This window comes from Dryas octopetala, chromosome 7 (genome assembly GCF_963921425.1).
Source record: "Dryas octopetala chromosome 7, drDryOcto1.1, whole genome shotgun sequence".
Taxonomy (NCBI): Eukaryota; Viridiplantae; Streptophyta; class Magnoliopsida; order Rosales; family Rosaceae; genus Dryas; species Dryas octopetala.
Genome location: NC_141372.1, coordinates 50281 through 70112, shown reverse-complemented (window position 1 = coordinate 70112; position 19832 = coordinate 50281). Strand labels below are relative to the sequence as shown.

Here is a 19832-nt window from a genome sequence, read left to right as displayed (position 1 = left end):
AGTTAAAGAGATAGATTGGTATAACCTATAATTCATATCAAAGTTTAAGTCATTTTTTAAAATTTTTCCCTAAATTAAAATAACAATTATAAAATAGACACAACACTCTTTTGGAGTCCACTCTATTCATTTTTTTAGATAAACCTATAAGAATTGTTCATGAAAATTAACTAAATTGTAAATCATTCAGCCATTTAATTCTAATCAATATCATTTTTATGTTTATGAGAAATACTATGCTCATCCATTTATTGGATGATGATTAGATGACAAAATTATTTTAATTTTGTTGAACTTTTATTGGGATGATTAGGGAAAAACTTAAAAATAAATGGTTATATATCTTAGAGCTACCTCACAATCTTGTCCTTACTTTTGTAATTAAAAAGAGTACATACACATTTTAGAGAATTCTCCTTAGAATCACTACCTCTTTTCTAGTCATCTTTTATGTCACAGGATCACTGGCATTATTCCACTCGTCTGTTATTTGGCACTAGCAATTTACAGGAAAGCCCAAAAGAAGGTTTGGTTAATTGACCAAACAAAAAAAAGCAGGTTGGTTAGAAATTAACGAACTTTCAAATAGCTATCTATTTTAGGCTCCATGTGTAATGTGTTTCCTGTAAAGAGCAACAGACCCGAAAATCCCGCGAAAAGGTTCTGACAGGCACCAAGAAACACACAGCACCTACAATCCATGGAAATTAAGGTTAAGGTTTCGTTATCTTCACGTTTCTTTTTCCTTAATTCGACCCTCCTAATATTCCTGTGAATGAAACATAAACCCTAGCTTACTCGTAAATCCAACATATTCAAAACCCTAAAGAAGTAGTTTTCTGGGTTATGTATAAAGGTACAGGCCCATGTTGATGGATGGAGAGAGAGACGAAGGTGAAGGTGGAGGTGGAGGTGGAGGTGGAGGAGGAGAGGAAACTGTGGAGGGTGTGATTGAATTGGTAGCTCAATTCGGAGATTACCGAAGGACGCATAGGAAAGAATGCTATAACCTTGTGCGGCGTATGAAGCTCTTGTTACCGCTTTTTGAAGAGGCACGAGACCTCGATGGGCCAATTCCGGAGAGGGGTGTTGCTTGGTTGGGTAATTTGAAGAAGGTGCTTCTTATGGCCAAAAAATTGTTGAAAACTTGTAATGAGGGGAGCAAAATTTATCTGGTTAGGATTTTCTTTTTGAAGATTTCCAGTTATTTCTTTCGGAAATGTGAATTGGGTTGTCGGACTTTTATTTGTTTTCTTTGTTCTGATTTTTTCTTTGGGTATTTAGGCACTTGAAAGTGAGGCAATCATGGTTAGATTTCATGCGGTTAATGAAAAACTAAGCCAGGCTTTAGAAGGTAGTTTGCCTGATGAACTTTGTATCTCAGATGAAGTTAAGGAGCAGGTATGTCCTTTTTGGAACAGGTGCAGGCTTCAATTTGTTATTTCCTTGTGCATCTACACTAGTAAGATATTGCTCCAGCATATATGAATTTTTCAATGGTCTTATTGGCTTAACTTGAAATCATGAATGAGAGCAAAAGAGAAAAAAATAATTAAATAATAAATTAATAATACTCAAATTTCAATCAAACGCAATGAAAGATATTGAATTAAAAGATCTGTATGTATTTAAATGCCAGCTGGGAGGGCAGCTTGGTACTTCCATAGACAAATTAGCTAATCCTACAGTTTGTTTCTGATGTAAGTTTTTGCTGCGGTTCAGGTTGAACTCATGGTCATGCAACTTAGACGAGCAAGGAAGCGAACAGATACACAGGATATAGAACTTGCAATGGATATGATGGTGCTTTTGTCCAAAAAAGATGAAAGAAATGCTGATAGTGCCATTATAGAAAGGCTGGCGCAAAAGCTAGACCTGCATAAAATTGAGGACCTTAAGATAGAAACAATAGCTGTAAGGAACCTTGTTAAAGAAAGAGGAGGGCAAAGTTCAGAGACTACTCAGCAAATCCTTGATCTTCTTAACAAATTCAGACAACTTGCAGGAATGGAAGTAACCAATGTTCTTGACGACCCTGTTATGCCTAGAGTGCTTGAGAAGTGCCCATCTTTGATGATTCCTCATGAGTTCCTCTGTCCAATCACACTAGAAATAATGACGGATCCTGTTATTGTTGCAAGTGGACAGGTGATTTTACATGTGCCAAATGGAACCCTTTTAATACTAGCCGAACATGAAATAATGTTAACAGAACAGAAACTAATTTGTTTCCTTGTTTGGTTATTTATTGAAGACATATGACAGAGAAAGCATACAAAAGTGGTTTGACTCCAATCATAGGACATGTCCGAAGACCAGGCAAACTCTGGCTCACCTGTCACTTGCACCAAATTATGCTCTCAAAAATCTAATCATGCAGTGGTGTGAGAAGAACAATTTCCAGCTTCCAAAAAAAGATACTTCCACAGGCCAGGAAAGCTCCTCCACCGAACACAAAGAGGAAATCTCATCATTGGTTGAACAGCTATCTTCCAGTCAATTAGAAGTGCAAAGAAAGGCTGCCATGAAGATTCGTTTGATCTCAAAAGAGAATCCCGACAACAGAATTTTGATCGCCAAGAGTGGAGGAATCCCACCATTAGTGCAGCTTCTTTCCTATCCAGATTCTAAAATCCAACAGCATGCAGTAACGGCTCTTTTGAATTTATCAATTGATGAAACAAACAAGAAAATCATAACCAGAGAAGAAGCCATTCCGGCTATTATAGAAGTCTTGCAGAATGGAAGCACAGAAGCTAGAGAGAACTCTGCAGCAGCTTTATTTAGCTTATCAATGCTCGATGAGAACAAAGTAACCGTGGGATTATCAAATGGCTTTCCCCCATTAGTAGATTTATTGCAAAATGGGACACTTAGAGGTAAAAAAGATGCTGCCACTGCCCTGTTTAACTTATCTTTGAACCAAGCAAATAAGGCGAGGGCCATTACTGCTGGCATTGTACCACCTCTACTCCAGTTACTCAAGGATAGAAACTTGGGCATGGTTGATGAGGCCCTCTCCATATTCTTACTTCTTGCATCACATCCAGATGGACGGCAAGAGATTGGAGAGCTATCATTCATTGAAACTCTTGTTGAATTTATCCGAGAAGGAACCCCCAAGAACAAGGAATGTGCAACATCAGTTCTTCTTGAGTTGGGATCAAACAATTCATCTTTCTTACTGGCCGCACTTCAGTTTGGAGTATATGAGCATTTGGTTGAGATCACAAAGAGTGGAACCAATAGAGCTCAAAGGAAAGCAAATGCACTTCTACAACTCATAAGCAAGAGTGAACACATTCCCTGAAGTTATAAAATAAATTTTCAACCTGTTGGCTATGCTTTTATTTGATTCTTGGGTCCTATGAGATGTGTAAAAGAGCATTAATTACAAAAGAAATGTTCGTACAATTTGCTCATGAATTTACTTTCCCAATTTTTGACTTATTGGTTTTTGTTTTGTATCGATGTATCGAACTAACACCCACCTCAAAAAAAAAAAATACAAATAAAAACAGGTTCATCCTTGGAATTGCTCCACTACTTTTTTCAGGGTTAGAAACTTATGCTTTTAACACTTAATGGAATATGGGCGCTTCACATTTATGACTATTGATTAAGATGTTTGCGATATATATGAGAAAACATAGAAGAAGGGTTTATAAGGTTACCTTTCAACACTATCAAATACAAGGTTTACCTTGCACGCAATCAAATGCAAAGTTATTACATGCAACGGTGTAAGGTAAAAAAAAAAAAAAATGCTCCTTCTATTTTGAGAAAACTTTCATTTTGCTCTTAGACTATTATACTTGTATCAATTTACTTTTCATATTTTCAATTTGAAAAATTATTGTACTTGACTTCTCAATTTTGCGAATTGAGATAATTTAGTCACTTTGCTCGCTTTCCATCTAAAGTTTCGTCTGCACAAAATCAAATGAACATTAAAAATAGTACTTATTGAGGGAAAAATGTAATCACATGTCCATCACTTATATCAATTTACCGAGCAAATTGATAGAATTATCTCAATTGAAAAAATTGAAAAAGACACCTTAATTTTCCAACTAAGAAGTCTAGAGAACAAATCGATACAAGTATAATAATCGAGGGAGCAAAATGACAATTTTATTTTATTATTATATATTTTGGGAGCATCAACACACAATTTTCTTTTTCTTTTTTTCCAGTGTTTTCTCCTTTAATTTCCTTCCTTGTTAACAAATGGTTAGTGGTTCGACAAAAAAAAAGGTGCTTTAATTAGAAGCCCGAAATGAGAAAGAAAGATAAGTTAGGGTCCAGCCAGCCCAAAACTTAAGTAGAAGCCCAAAAATTCTACCGAGCGCTTAGCAATTTCAACAGAATGCTCGGCGATTCTTGCCGAGCACTCGACATCTGCATCTGCAACCTAAAACATACATTTACAACCTAAAATCTGTTAACTAGTATTGATAACTAGTATTGCCTCCCCGCCCAGCTCTATCTGCAGGCCCAAAAGTCACTACCGGATTCAAAGAATGAACCTTCCTTCCAAGATGTATGTTGGTACTTTTGCTGAGCACTCGGTAGCCTATTTATGGCGACCATACCCGCGCTTATCTTTTTTTCTCATTTTAGGCTTTAACTTAATTTTTTATTTGGCTAAATTTTCACTTAAATTTTTTTTCAAAAACTTAACTTGGCATAATTTATTAAAATAAGAAAGTGGTTAATCAATAAAACGAGCTCTATGTCCAATTCTTGATGCGTGCTTGTACTCATTACCAAGTTGTACAATTCATTATTGCATATGGATTGTGTACATATGGAGCACATAGGCAACCAAAGCGTGCTCAGCCCTCCTTCCTCCTCCCTCCTCCACTCCAAACCCACACCGTAACTTATTTGGACATGCAAAAGTTCTTGAAATTAGTCAAATGGCAAAGGAGGGTTAGGCAAATGGGGTAAGAAAGATCAATGATTTATAACTCATTTTTCCTAAAGGAGTCTTCTTTATTACGCGCGTGTGTGTGTTATTTGGACACGCAAAAGTTCTTGAAATTACTCAAATGGCAAGGGAGGGTTGGGCAAATGGGGTAAGAAAGATCAATGATTTCTAACTCATCTTTCCGGAGTCTTCTTTATTACGTGTGTGTGTGTGTGTGTTAGTAATGATCACTGGCTCACCATAAAACGAAAAATTTTATGCTCACTTAAACATTCAGCAACTAATTTCAATGATAGGAACTGTTCATATTTTAAGGCATCATTCAAAGATCACCCTTATAAAAATCAGCCAAATTGAAAACTGTGTATTTGTCTGCACAATTTGAATGACCAAGCAATTACAAATTTTGCTGAATTTTTACATAGGCAACCTTTATTTAGGGACCTAAAAAATGAATGGTCCCGATCATTAAATTCTCCGCCCATACTCTGTAGTTGCTGGGTGATTAGGTGAGCATAGAATTCTCAACTCTATGATGACTGAGTAATAATTTCTGCTATAAGAAATCCAGATTCTTTGCTGCCAAGATATAGAACAGTAATAAGTCTAGTTTGAAAAAATAGTTCAGTTTCATCCAGCCCTGCGCATCACACGCCCATTATTTTCAAAACTTCAATGTTAAAACCTCTGCCCCCTTGTTCCAGAGATAAACCGATTTCTGAAACATTTTTGTAAAGTATCTTTATATCTACGGGAAGCTCTTGTTAAGAGCCTGCTCAAACAATTTTATTTGAGGAATCCCTAGAGCCTACTTAATATTATATTTCAACGAACCAAATCATCTATTTTTCAAATTTCTACACAAGAATTAGACAAATAAAAAATCACTAAAATATCTAATTTAGATCAAATTAATAGAGAATAAAATATTTTTAATAAATACCTAAAATGATAACCATTTTAATCAAACAATTTAATGATTTCCAATTTATCTTTTTTTTTTTTTTTTGCAGAGATAAAACTAAAAAAACAGACGGTTACGATCACCAAAAACAGACGGTTACGATCACTCTTAAATAAACTTATTTAAGAGAACCCTTAATAAAAGCTCCCTCCATTTATCAATATATAATGGCGGCCCCATTACATAAACCCAGAAAGCCCAAAAGTTATAATATCTATCCAGAAACTCAACGTCACCCCAAGAAAATAAAAAGCCAACTCCATTCCTCACAAATCGAGTCAAATGCAATAACTGACGCTAAGAGAGACGTACATTTACCAAAACTGGATAACTGCAGGCACACTATAGGGCATACTATACTCAAGTAGCAACAATATCGAATGGCCTGAAACTCATTCACGCAGGAAACCAAACATCACCTCTTCAGCAGACAAAGGACCTCCGAGCATTTGTATGCCCTCTGAACTTGCCAAAACTGCAAAGTTAACTACAGTAAATATCAAGATGCCACGAAAACATGAAATGATGAATATTAGGATTTGTACGAATGAATGAAGCATACCATCATGATTATATCAATCATCCAGGTAATAATAGGACCCAGCATTTTTTTGTTCCCTATCCTTCGTTGACTCCAATTTGTTGATTCTTGGGCGAAAGTTAGTGGGGTCACGTCTAAATGTGATATCCAGATGCTGCATTCAGCATGTAAAGAAAAAATCAATAAAAGTTACTTGTAGAGAGAGAGAGAGAGAGAGAGAGAGAGAGAGAGAGAGAGAGAGGGAGATGGCAGATCCAGTAACTTGCTATCCAGGGAAAAGTGATCAATCTCTAATCGTTTAACCATTTTAGACTCATTCTGTGAGTGGGGGTACAAATAACATTAGTCAAGAGGAGTAAGTGTGATTATGCACAAAGAATTAACACAACCAAAATTTAATTTTTATCATCACACTACTCTCCCTCTCCATAATCAGAGGCCAAAATATTTGCAGTGAATAAATAAATAAGTTGCAAGAGGCTTACAGATAAGAAGAGATTCATCCCAGTCAACAACGACTGCGGTGAGTTTGCAGTACAATCAATTGACGGCTTCCCCTCATATACAATAACTCTATCTGCCAAGTAGGTAGCCATGATAAAGTCATGTTCAACCACGAATGCAGTTTTCTTAGCATGTAGGATAAACCTCTTTATGACTTTTGAAGCAACGATACGCTGCTCAGAATCAAGATATGCACTTGGTTCATCTATCAGATAAATGTCTGCAGGCTGCATTAAGAAAATAGAGACATGCATTAGAATGTGTCAGTAAAAGCCGATGTGCATGCACTTTCACCAGCTAGAACAAAAAAATTACAATTTGCCTTCTCTGCATCCAACAATAATTTTTTTAAAAGCAAAGCTGTGCTTGTGAACATCTAACCACTATATTTACACTGTTTACTCTGCACTATTCACACTATATTTACTTCTAATTCTGAAAACAGACATATTTTTATTCTTCAATAATTGTATGCAGACCAAGCATGAAAACTGTAAACATGATATCTAAAAGCAAAATTTACATCATATAAATAGTGGCAACAATGTGAAAGTGCAAAATCAGCAGGATGAGAAATATAGAGCCAGAAAGCCCTCAAGTAAAGAATGAAGAACAATGCCTGGAGGCTCAGAACTTGACTAACTCCTACGGATCACAATATATCCCATGGAGTACCAGGTGTCAACACCAAGCATCTACCAAGGCCAGGAACATGACCCATGGCAGCCGGTCTCCTAACCATGCTTCAGCTACAGCACAGAAGGAATCCAGCATAAAGGACCTAATTAGTTGAACAGATCACTGAAGATGAGAGCATGTCCATGCAATGAAGTGAAAGGCAAGAAAATGAGTTGAAGGTTCCAAAACCAATCTTAAAAAGAAACTTATACCCAAATGAAAACGAGCACAAAAGAAACATCTGCTATAGCCGGACCAACTTAGCAGGACTACCACAGAAGGAAGCACAGAAAAAGAAGATCAAACAAAATCAGGATGGTCAACTAATTTCACCAGCTAACCCTACCCTATTTTACCTCTAAAGCCTTTTAATACTGGAAAAACCTAAACCACAAAATCTAGCAGTCCAAATATTCCACCTCACACTCCTTAACAGTGATAGTAACCCAAAAGTTCCACCTTTTTTCTTATTTTTGTGGAGACAGGTAACAGTACCAAGCACATCACAGGAAGTCAATGAAAGTTCCTAGCATCATCATACACCATAATAATGTTAGAACTCACTCCCTTTACCCACAAAGCCTTTCAGGCCACCCTCTGAAGCTGAAGCACTTGAAAGATCTTTGTAATATCCAGAAGATTGTCAAATGATAAGGTGTCTTAGTACTCCACACATTTACCAAAATTTATTTTTTCGTTTTACCACCATGAAGAATATGAACTCTTAACATCCAAGATCCCTTTCATGGGAACAGAAAAAGAAATAGGGAAAACAATAATTCCTACTCACTTCCAACTTTACTCGCAAGGGTGAAATAGGGAAAAAATTACTTCTGATTTTCAAGAACAGAAAATAAAAGATATATAGCCATTCAAACCATGCAATCACTTTCACCAAGTTAATTATCTAAACTACTAAACCAACTTGTTCCCCTTCTGTTGAAAGTCAAGAATCCACTAAACTGATGATAATAATTGTTTATTTTTTATTTCCAAAATCCAAAAATCCACATCCAAGAGAAAACATGCAAAAGCTTAACCCATCAACACTAAGCAACCCAACTACATTGCAACATTATGTTACCAACACAATAATTTGCGTATATATAAATAACAATCATTTACCTTTCCAAGGCATAGACATAATGCAACCCTTTGCAACTCTCCACCAGAAAGATTCACAACTTCTTGATCCATTAATTGTTCTATGAGAAGAGGCTTCATCACATCTGACATGAATTGGGGATGAGTACATGAATCACGTATTTTTGAATATAGTAAGTGTTTTACAGTGGATTGAAACTTTGGACTGATTTTCTGCGGCTTGTAAGAAACATTGAATTCAGGTATCTCCACATCAGAATCTTCTATAACATCAGGTCTCAAAAGACCAGCCTGCAAAATGGACAAATATGTTGGGCCAACGTCCCAAGATGCAAAGTCTGCAAAGTGGTTTATGACTGAAGAAGAAGAAAATAAAAAATAAAGAAAAGAATACCAGCATTCGGATAAATGTTGTCTTCCCTGTTCCATTCTCACCCAGCATCACAATAATCTGAGAATCAGTAAATTCACCCTCAACCACACGAAGCTTGAAGTTTCCTTGAGTTTTAGACATTGTTGGATACCTATACCGTGCATATGTCTCAATTTCCTCAGCACTTTCCTGTGGAGTCTCAGCAACCTAGAAAAGGCAACAAAGTAAATCACAAAGTACTGATAAGTCAAAAGAGCATTTCATGTACAAAATTTATAATCTTGCCTTGAAGGTCAGAGATTCATCCCGGAACCTAAGATTTTCTGTAGGAACAAATCCGGCCAAAAAGATGTTGATTCCTTCTCTAACTGAGAAAGGAAGGGTTACAACTCCATATGCACCAGGTTTCCCATACAAACAGCAAATGAAGTCTGATAAGTAATCCAAAACACTCAGATCATGCTCCACAACAATTACATAGCTGAAAATGACAAAGAAACATAACTATCACCCAAGTGTGTAGGAACAAAATCAAGAAAGAGGACACCCCAAAATGTGTTAAAAATTTGAGGGAAGAAGAAAAATAGACGAAAATAAAACCTATTAGGCCTCAGCAAAGATCGGACAACTTGGGCTGCTTTAAGCCGCTGTTTCACATCTAGATAACTTGAAGGTTCGTCAAACATATATATCTCTGCATTCTGTATGGCAACAACTGCAATGGCAAATCTTTGAAGCTCTCCACCTGATAAATCCCCTACATTACGATCAATAACCTGGTTCAGCTCAAGATCAACACAAAGTTCCTCCTTCATATCCCTCTCATCTTTCTGGTTGAGCACCTCCCCTACATTTCCTTGAACAGCTCTTGGAATGTGATCAACATATTGGGGCTTTATAATGGCCTGTTAAACGAAAAGAAAATAAGCATGCAAAAAGCAGGAAGAAAAATTATTACATGAAGCAATTTAATTGTTAGGGAATAGAGACAACCCATGATGACCAAAAAAAGGTGAACGCTAACTTTTTTTCACAATGTATCAGGTAATAGATATCCGTAGAGTCAGACACAACCAACAACAATCTTTATGGCCTAAGCTAGCTTCCAAGGTAGTTGAGTCAGTGTATATCATCCTCGTCAACTACTAAGACAACTAAAACAATAAACAAACAAAAAAAATACCAATATTCTACATATTTGAACAAACCATCATTAGTCAAAACAAATGTGCATTAAATGTCCAAAAACTAAGCTAATTCAAAAGGGCAGTAATATATACCTAGAACTGAACAGACAGAAAAATTCTTATTCCTCTAAAAGCTAGACTGATATCCAATTCAGTAAGAAAGGTTATGAGCATCAAAATCCAAAGGTACCTTCAAATTATCTTCCAGGATACGGGTAAAATAATTCTGCAGCTCAGATCCTCGAAAGTAGGTTAAGATTTCCTGCCAATCTGGAGGATTCTGCAAAAGAGCCATCAAGATAAGATAATCAAGTGGTGTATCAAACAGAGCTTGAGAAAATGATATACTTATCAAAGAAGGGGGTACGTTTAAAGACGAGGTGTAAGGAGAATTACATTGAAACGACCTAAATTCGGTTTCAGTTTTCCAGCCAAAACTTTGAGGGCGGTTGACTTCCCAATGCCATTAGTTCCAACCAAACCAAGAACTTGACCTGGCCTTGGGACTGGTAACCTGAAATTGTAAATTCCTGCTATCTCAAACCACAGAAAACCTAAAGTGACCACTTCCCAATAATGTGGTAAGAAACTCACCTGTGTAATTTGAAAGTGTTAGGCCCATAACGATGGGTCGTATCTTTGTCTAAATCCTTTGGCAAGTTGATGATTTGAATTGCTTCAAATGGGCATTTCTGCATCATCAGATGACATAGAGTCCAAAAGATGCCTTTAATACACAACTAGAGTAGAGAACAAGAAAAATGATAGTGAATATACTTTTTACAGACCTTAACACAGATACCACACCCAATGCACAATTCTTCCGAGATAAAAGCAATCTTGGATGCAGTGGTAACTTCAATACATAGTTTACCTGCAGATTGATCGATTAGGTAAGACAAAGAATATCTGTCACGCTAAAGGACAACAATACATACATATATTCTGGGTTCAAGACAAGTTAATTCATGAAGCAATTCATTTACAGAGGAGTAAACATAGCCACTATGATGATGAGTAAGAGAAATTTTCCAGTACAGATAAATTAAAACTAGTTCGGTGGGAGCCTCCTCACTATATTATTTCCACCGCACTGTGTTTTGGGCCTTCATTAATACTCACCATTTGGGTTATTAGAACCACATTGGCTGTTAGTTAGGCAGTGGATAAGTTGTAGCATGCAGCCCATACAATACAAGAACTCATGCCTGTAATTTTATGACCGTTTGTTAGCATCTTTCCTTGCCTTTATATACCCATGTATTCCCCTATGGTTAGCTATCTGGGAGCTTAATACAATTTCTAGGTGTTTCTCCTTGGGAGCATTCCATTTCCCTTTTAGTTACTTAACATAGTCATGCAAGCCATTCTCACATACAAGTAGCTTCCATGACCAGTTGAACACAATGATACATATCGTGATAAATAACACATGATCAACAGCCAGCTGAGGAATCCTAGTAATGAAGGATTGTGCATTGCACATACCCTAAAGAAACATAACATCAAGATCATAATTCAAAAAGAACAAAAGATTTGCCTTTTTTTGTAAAAAACAAGAAAGACCCATTATCATCAGTAATTTAATGAATCCTGATAATTTATTTTCTTTATATTTACATATATCAATAAATAAATAATATACTCCTTTAAAAAAGGAATAAGTAATATATAAACAATAATGGAAATTATATATACATATATATAAGCAGGGGTAGCCATAATATACCAGTCTTGACGACGGGACAGCTCTTCTTGCATTCCTGGCGGCACTTCTTGGGCTTGCATCTGTCGGAGCTCACTATTGCAATACGGGTCAACCGATCTGTCATCTCTCAATCTTCTTCTATTCACTGTAAATCAATGGATCAAAATGAGCAAAGGTACAAATGCACATGGACAGAGCAAGAGATTAGAGATATCTGCCAGGAACGCCTATCTTTCTTTCTCTATACTTGGTAATACACGTAGTCCACATGCACCTAGAGTTTCTTTCTATTTCTCAATTGGATGCATCAAACTAGGGTGTTCATCAGTTCAAAACTGATCAATTTTGGCAAAACTTAATCCAATCCAATGCTGTTCAGTTTGTTAATTTTGCGAACCAATCCAACCTTAGATTTCATGACAACCTTCTAATGGATAAAATTGGAACATAAAAGATCGTCAATGAAATCCAAGTATTTGAAAATACATCTGCCAAAAATTGATGTATTTGGAGATGTAAAGTATTTGGTGCAGTCTACCAGGAATAGAATGATAAATGGACTGTATGCCAAATCAAACGAATAAACAATGAAAACCACTCAGTATATGAAATTGAAATCATTTCATTCATCTCCAAAAAGTTTCAATATGCTAGGGAAACACGATTAAGCTACAAATATTGGGAAACTGAAAATAAACATGAAACCTGCAATCTAACAGAACGCTAAAATTGATCCATATAAGCAACATACCGTAAATGGGTTTCTGCCTTGCCAATTTTCAATTAATACTAAAAATGATCAAAGAGAAATACTAAGATGCTTACCGATTTGCAAATAATAATCAAACAATTTTCAATTATTAAATACAAAAAGAATAAAATACTTACCCAGCCAGACGAAGATGAAACCGTGGTGGCGGCGCAGAGCAGAGAGGTATGAGGCTGACTGACTGTTAAGTGATAAGGAGGGAACGTGTGGCGTTGCAGGAGAGTTAGACGGGGGAAGGCTGTCTCTTAATTAGTTTCTCTGTTCGAATGTTAGGGTTTCGAGAAGTAAAAGAAACAAGGAGATGGGAAGGGACAGATGCGGCGCGTGAGATTATGATGGAGTGTTGCAACGTTTATTTAATTTAATCTTTTATTTTGTTAAGAATCGATGGCTTGACTTTTTTTTAATTAAATTGTTTTTGGCACGCCTTCACATGTGTCAATTGTGTCAATTGATATTTATATTGTATTTTTTTTTATATCTATTTATTATTTAATAAATTTTTATCACTTTTTTTAGGTTTTAAAGTAATATAAAAATATAAAGAAGATTTGAAATATCGTCCGACACTAAAAAAGAAAGAAAATACCATTAATTTACAAAAAAAAGGAAAATATCACTAAACTTACAAAATGATTTCACTCATGTAAAAAAGAAATTACAAAATCAATTTGTCAATATATTTATTTTTTATGAGAATATTTTGATTCACCCCCATTCATATTTCCCCCCTCCTACAAATTTTAAAAAATATTTATCCACCCCCAATTTATTCCTAAATTGCCACTACCTTCTGCTTCCCCTTCCCACAACTCTATTGATTAATCAGACAAGTAATTTAAATTCACATAAAGGCATAAAGCAAAAAGAAAACAATTATTGTTCCATATTTTCATGAATGCTCTACAATATCGAAGTTTAAACACAATCAAAGTCTTAGAACAACGAGCAACAATTTAATGCCAATCTTATTGTTGCCATAAAGCATGACATTTTCTTACATGTGCATTTTGTAATTTGCAGGAATCTAATGCCAGCGAATTGGAGAGTAGAAAATTAAAACTTGTTCGCACTAGAACTTGGAGGAGATCAAAGTCGTGTGGTATATATGGGATGGTTGGAAAGCACAAAAACTGCAATTAATCAATTGTATAATTTCACAGTAGGCTGCAATCTTCACGAGGCACCATGCCCCAACACTCCCAGCACTTCGGCACTAAAGTTGCCATGGAAGATGGCAGCCCAAGATTTTTTTTCATTTAAGTGTCCTTTGTAATCTTACAAAAAGAGGTAAGATTATAATTAAATCTTTTTTTAAAAGGGGTAGAGAAATAGGATTGGTGGGTGGTAATAGTGCCACTCTTTTTATAAATATCTCATTTTCTTTTGATGCTATTGAACATTTTGAATTGCAAGACTAGTCCAATCCCAAAAAAAATGTTATGGTATCAAATTAACTATTTAGGATATCAGTTTTTTTTTTTTTTTTTTTTTGTCAATATTTAGCAAGTAGTCCAAGCAAGCAATGTGCAAACTGGAATTGGCTTGACCGTCACAAGATGATTCTAAGAGATTGAATTTCTCCACACATAGCAATAGTGTACAACTGCTCAACCGCTCAAGTGCCACTAGTTCAGCACAAAAAGAAAAAGGGCAACAACAAAAAAGGATAGGATGGCTAAATGGGTCACTCGGCCCTCCATAGGCCAGACTAATCTGCATTCTGCAATTCAATTTCGCAACAACGCTATGTACTAAGAAATTACACCAAGGACGACCAGCAAGAGCACCACTGATTACACTTCCCTTAATCTAGTACTAAGAAATTATCTCATGCATACACAAAGCTGAGAATCAATCTATCTTAAATAATAAATACGTAACATTTGCTGCAACTTCTGGACATGCCAAATAAAAACATCCACCAAGAAGGGGACCTATATTTTGTTCAGCAAAACCTCAAAGCAGCTTCTAGCTCTTTCTCATCAGCACAATTATATCCCAACAAATAAGCTCGTGCTGCCACCAAAACATCAAAATGAGGTGTGCACACCAGGAAAAAAAAAGTCTTAGAAAATCAACAATACACTTTCCAAAAACAAAAAAGGCAACTGAATTACCGAAGCGGCCAGATCCCATAAATGGTTCTGCCTCATCTGTCACACCTCCTTGTTGCTGTTCCTGAAACATTTTTTAGTGTAATGAAGCAAATGAGACAATCACCTTTCTACATGACCAACAAATAACCAAATCAGAGGTCCAGAAAAATGGAACACACAATTCATGTATCGTATCTTTAATACACACCACACACACACTCTCTAATACCCTAAACCCTAAATTCTAAAACATATGTATTTATGTATACATACATATATATGAGGAATTTTCACTTGTACAACATTCGACATCCTTGATGTTGTTGATTGTGGTGACTTTATTTGAGGTTAATGCTCGTGATGCCTGCCCGTGGCATCCAGAAACTATATATATATATAGGAGAGAGAAAAAGCGAAAAACAATAGACAAACCTCCCGATTCTTTCAATTGATTCCAAGGATAGGCTATTCTTACATTGAGGATTTTGTAAATTCTAACAAGAAAGTTTGGATTCAAAACACAAAATATTTGCACCCATGGGAAGGCATGCACATCAAACTATATAAGAATTTTCCTATAAAAACATATATAAAAAATCTTCCTATACAAAATATTAAAAAATCTAACCAGATGTGCAAGAGGATTCATTAGTACCTGCATAAGTTGACTAGAATTTTCTTCCTATAACAATTAAATAAATTCTTAACTATTTATATAATTCCACAAAATACCTCACAAGGATGAATGAGGGACAATTTAATGACAAATTGTAGTATGAAAATTAAAAATTGCAGGTTAGAGGATATTTTCACTCACAGCATCTGACTCCATTTCTGCTGGTAGGAGTAACCTATCAAAACAGTGCCCAGATATTGTGCAGACCCAAAGCTCACTGGTGGGATCCATAACAGTTTCTCTGCAATTATCATCACATACTGACAAAGAAAAAATGACAAATAATTGGATGAGAAGACCTTCAAAAAATTCCTAGATACACACATCAACACACAAGGTGCTCCTACCATGAACATGTCCAGTCTTCTCACAAACAAATACATCTCCAATTTGGTAGAAAGTACACGTTTCACCAGAACAAGCATGATCCACTACCACCTTATCAGTCAGACCTTTACTATTTTTCCACATAGACACTTGATCAGCTACTGTCTTGTCAAGAATTATCCACTCATCATTCACCTTCACAAGCAAACAAGCCAACCAACAGATATAGCTGAAAGGGTTGTACTTCTAAACATTGGGAATACTTTTCTATGCATTGCCAAGATCTCTTGTATAGATCAAGAAGCTGAACATGAAGAGTAAAAGGCGCATCTAATCAAGCAAAATCCGCAGCATAGAATACTATTCTGAAAACCTGTCCTATATAGCAAAGAAGCTCACTTTTTTCTGTAACAAAGAATAGAGAGAGAGAGAGAGAGAGAGAGAGAGAGAGAGAGAGAGAGAGAGAGAGAGAGAGAGAGCATCCAATCAAGCAAAATCCACATTGCAGCATAGAATACTATTCTGAAAACCTATCCTATATAGCAAAGAAGCTCACTTTTTTTTGGTAACAAAAAATAGAGAGAGAGAGAGAGAGAGAGATGCAAACAGATAAAACTAGAAGGTAATGATTTGAGAACAGCAACTAAATGTTAAGTTTTAATCAAAAGGTTTTTTTTTTTTGGCCAGGGAGTTTTATTCAAAAGGTTGGATAAAAGATATTCAACACTAAAAAATGACTCAAAAAATAAGTCTCACATGAAGGATCTCAAAGTTGCACAATATGCAAGGTTTTAAGACCTATAAAAGTATGCTGCATATAGTGGAGGAATAGGCATAATCATCAAAACATAACTATACATATATAGACAACAATTTTGAGGCAGAAACCTGTGAAGGAAGAGGTGCTTGACTTCTTTTGGCAGCTTGCATTTGGATATAATACTCCTTGAACTCAAGTGGACAATTCCTAACAAGTTCCACCATGTCCTCTTCATCACGCTGCAAAAGAGAAACTTTCTTACAGGTTGATATCATTTTTCTAGGTTGATACTACAAGCAATTCCAGGTTTCATGAAAACTTAAAATATAGTAAATTCAGTATTTTGAGTACAAAGTAAGTGCTTTTGTAAATGCTGATGATGATGGAGCAACTAATATTGGGGAAAAACAAAAAACAAAGGAAGAATGAAGTACCTGAATATAAAGCTTCTTCCAAGGACATTCACGTAACTTTCTAGTGGGGGGCAAAAGACCCCATCGCATACAGTATCTGCACATAGACAAGCAAGAACATTATTCGCATTATAAAATGAAGTAGATTAATAAAGTGCATTAGTCAATTCGAAAGAAGGTAAAAAAAATCCATACTGAGAAACGAATTCTTAAATAAAAATTATATTGAGCTCTTGAAAAATTGTGAACAAGTGGAGCCAGAAGATTTTACAGATTACCCATTAATAACATTCGATACATTGATTGATTTCATAAAGAATTTTCAGAAAGATGACATGGGAATAGCAAGAAGCTTTGTTGGCAGAAAAATTGAAAATTGAAGAACTAAATTATACAATGACTTGGAAGAGTTACTCACAAACGGCGCCATAAGGATTCATCGGATGCTGCATAATTTAGAAATCTACATACGAGGGAACAAGCAATAAGATCCTCAGAAGATAGGAACTTGAGGATGTGAGGGAAGAGTTCGGGAGGAACTTTGCTAAATATGCCAGTCTCAATCCTCCGAAGCATGTTCCCGCAATTATTACCACCCATAGCGCTCTTGGACTGAACAAACCATGAAGAAGATGAAGAGGAGCTTCCTCTGTCTTCTGGGTTTTTGAGAACTTGAGGGTCTTTCTCTGTTTTAACCTCTATTGCACGCAATCTCTTTGCTTTGGGCTCCTTTGTCATCTTACCCTCCTCCTCCTACAATGCAATCAGAAACCCAACATCATCCTTCAATTTATTCAATGTCCCTCTATCCTTCTCCTCCTCTGTCTACAACATATAATTATAGAACAAACAACCCAAGAGCAAATTCAACTCAAATTTAACAAAAAAACCCCTAATTCCGCGATTTGAATGTCTTAGAAAGATATAACCAAAAGAACGGGAAAGATCGAATTTTGAAATCCACAAAACTGTTTAGTCATAAAACTGGATTAAAAATAATAAAAAATGAGAAGAAGAAGATGAATAAGATTAACCTGGTCTGAGACCTCGGAGAGTACCTCCGATTCAAGGTAATGAGCCAAAATTTCGTCCTCGTCCTCCGATATAGTCATGGCGGTGGCCGGGGATTGCACAACCAAAAATCCGCTAATTTCAATGGACAAAGGGTGGTGACCATGTGGGCTCTGTCCGATTCTCTTACAGTCTTACGCATCAAATTTATCTTCACACGCGTCTCCTCCTGCGCGTGGGATTTGCTAGTTCAAAGTTCAGTAACGAGTGTCGTTTTGTACCTCGAGTGTCTCCTATATTTTTGTTTTGTCATAGTAGCTTACAACTCACCACACTTAGACCTAAATCCCAATTTTCTAACGAGTCATTGAGGAATCCTAAATCTAGAACTATGAATTGGCTTAATCTCTCAAAAGGGTGCATTAGCTTGACCTAGGTTGAAATTTATCTAAAATTTAAATCCGAATTCATTTATAATATTTAGATTATTTGATTTAACATGTCAATTTATATCTAATTAAGATTGTATTCAAATCAAATTAGATTTTAATCAAATTTATTTAAAGACTTCGACAATTATAAATTACACTATTAAGTTTCAGGGTCATTCAGGTGTTGCACATTCGCACCCAGCGTTGAGCGTTCGGTAATGCAAAATTTTTCTGCAACGAGCGCTCGAACCTGGTTTGTCAGCATTTATATTATGGTTTAGTTTTGAGATTTCTCTAACATAAGACCTCCACAAAGGCCATTCGATACACCTTCGAAGCGGATGAGGTAAACTCATCGGTCTATACCCTCAAAACCAGGCGGAGGAAGCAGCATCGAGCACTGCAAGCCTGTTTTAAAAAATCTTCACCAAACTCTCGACGAAGCTACCGAGTATTCGGTGACACGTTCGCATGTTCGCTCATCTACACCTAATCGAATTTAGTACTATTTTTTTCTTGTATATGTATGTATTTTTCATTTTTTATATTGAACTTATAAATAGGTACAATCATTTAAGTGTATCATCAATGTATAAAAGACCTCAATTTACTTTTATGCACATATAATCTTTATTAAAATATAAAAAATGCATTAAATATTATATTAATTGGATCGGACTGTTGTCAAATCGAATTAGCTATAACTCATATTTTTCTGTTATGCTAACGAGTTATCAGATTTGTATTAAAATCCAATATATTTTCAGGGCTAGTGTTAACTTGAATAATCCCTTAAATTATACAAATTGCTTTATAGGAGCGCTCTAAATATAATTAGTTTAGGTTTATTTTTTTGGTGTGCCACACGATATAATCTCATAATCTAAACCGTCCATTTTTTATGCATCACGTCAAATATCATTGTTTAAGGAAAAAATAAACTAAATTAGAAACCATTTAGTCATATAATTGTGATCAAATAAATAAACAAATACAATATTTTCAATAAAAACATTGAAATGATTGTCATGACTTCCATTCTCTCCTAAGGTATGCTCACTAAACTTGAAAAAAAAATGGTATGAATTAGAATGAGCATAAATGAAAATGAGGATGAATTATAATCATACATTCCCATTAAAGTTCTTACTAAATGCTAAAAATCATAATGAAAATAAAGCTGATTTTCGTAAAAGTGTTTACCAATTGACATGAATTGGAACAAAAATTAATTTGATTACTAAAATGCCCTTTTACAAAATAAATTATATTTCATGTCAATTACCTACTAATCATAATTTTCGAATGACAAAAATTATTTTTCGTCTAGCTCAATATTTTACAAAAAAAATAA

General features: G+C 35.5%; 3 protein-coding genes across 4 annotated transcripts; 1 reads left to right on the top strand and 2 right to left on the bottom strand.

Annotated features, from left to right (window-relative positions):
• The first annotated feature begins 602 nt into the window (after positions 1 to 602).
• On the top strand, positions 603 to 3450 carry PUB15 (Plant U-Box 15). Its single transcript, XM_086251354.1, has 4 exons — positions 603 to 1175; positions 1285 to 1401; positions 1723 to 2148; positions 2255 to 3450. Exons 1-4 carry the CDS (start codon positions 867 to 869, stop codon positions 3308 to 3310), a joined length of 1908 nt encoding a protein of 635 aa, XP_086107480.1. The 5' UTR covers positions 603 to 866; the 3' UTR covers positions 3311 to 3450.
• A 2581-nt stretch (positions 3451 to 6031) lies between these two features.
• Positions 6032 to 13101, bottom strand: ABCE2 (RNAse l inhibitor protein 2). Its single transcript, XM_086251573.1, has 13 exons — positions 12881 to 13101; positions 12014 to 12137; positions 11073 to 11158; positions 10879 to 10976; positions 10681 to 10798; positions 10475 to 10564; positions 9698 to 10002; positions 9383 to 9578; positions 9119 to 9304; positions 8746 to 9015; positions 6924 to 7169; positions 6460 to 6592; positions 6032 to 6372 (listed from the first exon to the last, which is right to left on the bottom strand). Exons 2-12 carry the CDS (start codon positions 12114 to 12116, stop codon positions 6473 to 6475), a joined length of 1818 nt encoding a protein of 605 aa, XP_086107699.1. The 5' UTR covers positions 12117 to 12137; positions 12881 to 13101; the 3' UTR covers positions 6032 to 6372; positions 6460 to 6472.
• A 1200-nt stretch (positions 13102 to 14301) lies between these two features.
• Positions 14302 to 18233, bottom strand: LOC147277972 (F-box family protein). 2 transcript variants are annotated; one of them, XM_086251001.1, is made up of 8 exons: positions 18071 to 18233; positions 17455 to 17789; positions 17058 to 17133; positions 16752 to 16862; positions 15884 to 16058; positions 15678 to 15796; positions 14882 to 14942; positions 14302 to 14780 (listed from the first exon to the last, which is right to left on the bottom strand). In XM_086251001.1, exons 1-8 carry the CDS (start codon positions 18146 to 18148, stop codon positions 14710 to 14712), a joined length of 1026 nt encoding a protein of 341 aa, XP_086107127.1. In that variant the 5' UTR covers positions 18149 to 18233; the 3' UTR covers positions 14302 to 14709. The 2 variants fall into 2 exon arrangements, with proteins under 2 accessions (XP_086107127.1, XP_086107128.1); XM_086251002.1 differs by having other exon boundaries at positions 17455 to 17861; positions 18071 to 18210.
• Between the last annotated feature and the right edge of the window lie 1599 nt (positions 18234 to 19832).